At 64.7% G+C, this 258-nt stretch overlaps 1 protein-coding gene across 1 annotated transcript in view; it reads right to left on the reverse strand.

The window, feature by feature from the left end:
- Positions 1–4: 4 nt before the first annotated feature.
- Positions 5–258, reverse strand: part of LOC104288142 (bone morphogenetic protein 1-like) — a gene marked incomplete at both ends in the record, with an annotated part of 8,380 nt that continues 8,126 nt past the window's right edge. Inside the window, one exon of the mRNA XM_009886901.1 lies at positions 5–136. Within this exon, the coding sequence (XP_009885203.1) occupies positions 5–136 (132 nt within the window). The remainder of the gene's footprint in view (positions 137–258) is intronic.

A 258-nucleotide genomic window follows, 5' to 3' on the forward strand; every position in this document is an offset into this window, starting at 1 on the left:
CGGACTTGAACTCGATCCTCATGTTGTTGTACTGGGAGGTGATGACGTCGGGCTTCTCGGCGCCGCAGAACTTGCCGTGCAGTTTGGAGTCGGCCGTCAGCCCGCTGCGCACCTCCACGAAGTCGTATTTGCAGACCTGAGGGGTGTAAGGCATGGCGGGGTGGGGGACACACACACACACACACACACATGACATACACACGCGGGGCTGGTGGCACCCCCCGAGCCACCAGCGGCGCCGGGGCCCGAGAGGGGGGG

The sequence above is a fragment of the Charadrius vociferus genome, unplaced genomic scaffold (genome assembly GCF_000708025.1).
Source record: "Charadrius vociferus isolate BGI_N301 unplaced genomic scaffold, ASM70802v2 scaffold3476, whole genome shotgun sequence".
NCBI classification, from domain to species: domain Eukaryota; kingdom Metazoa; phylum Chordata; class Aves; order Charadriiformes; family Charadriidae; genus Charadrius; species Charadrius vociferus.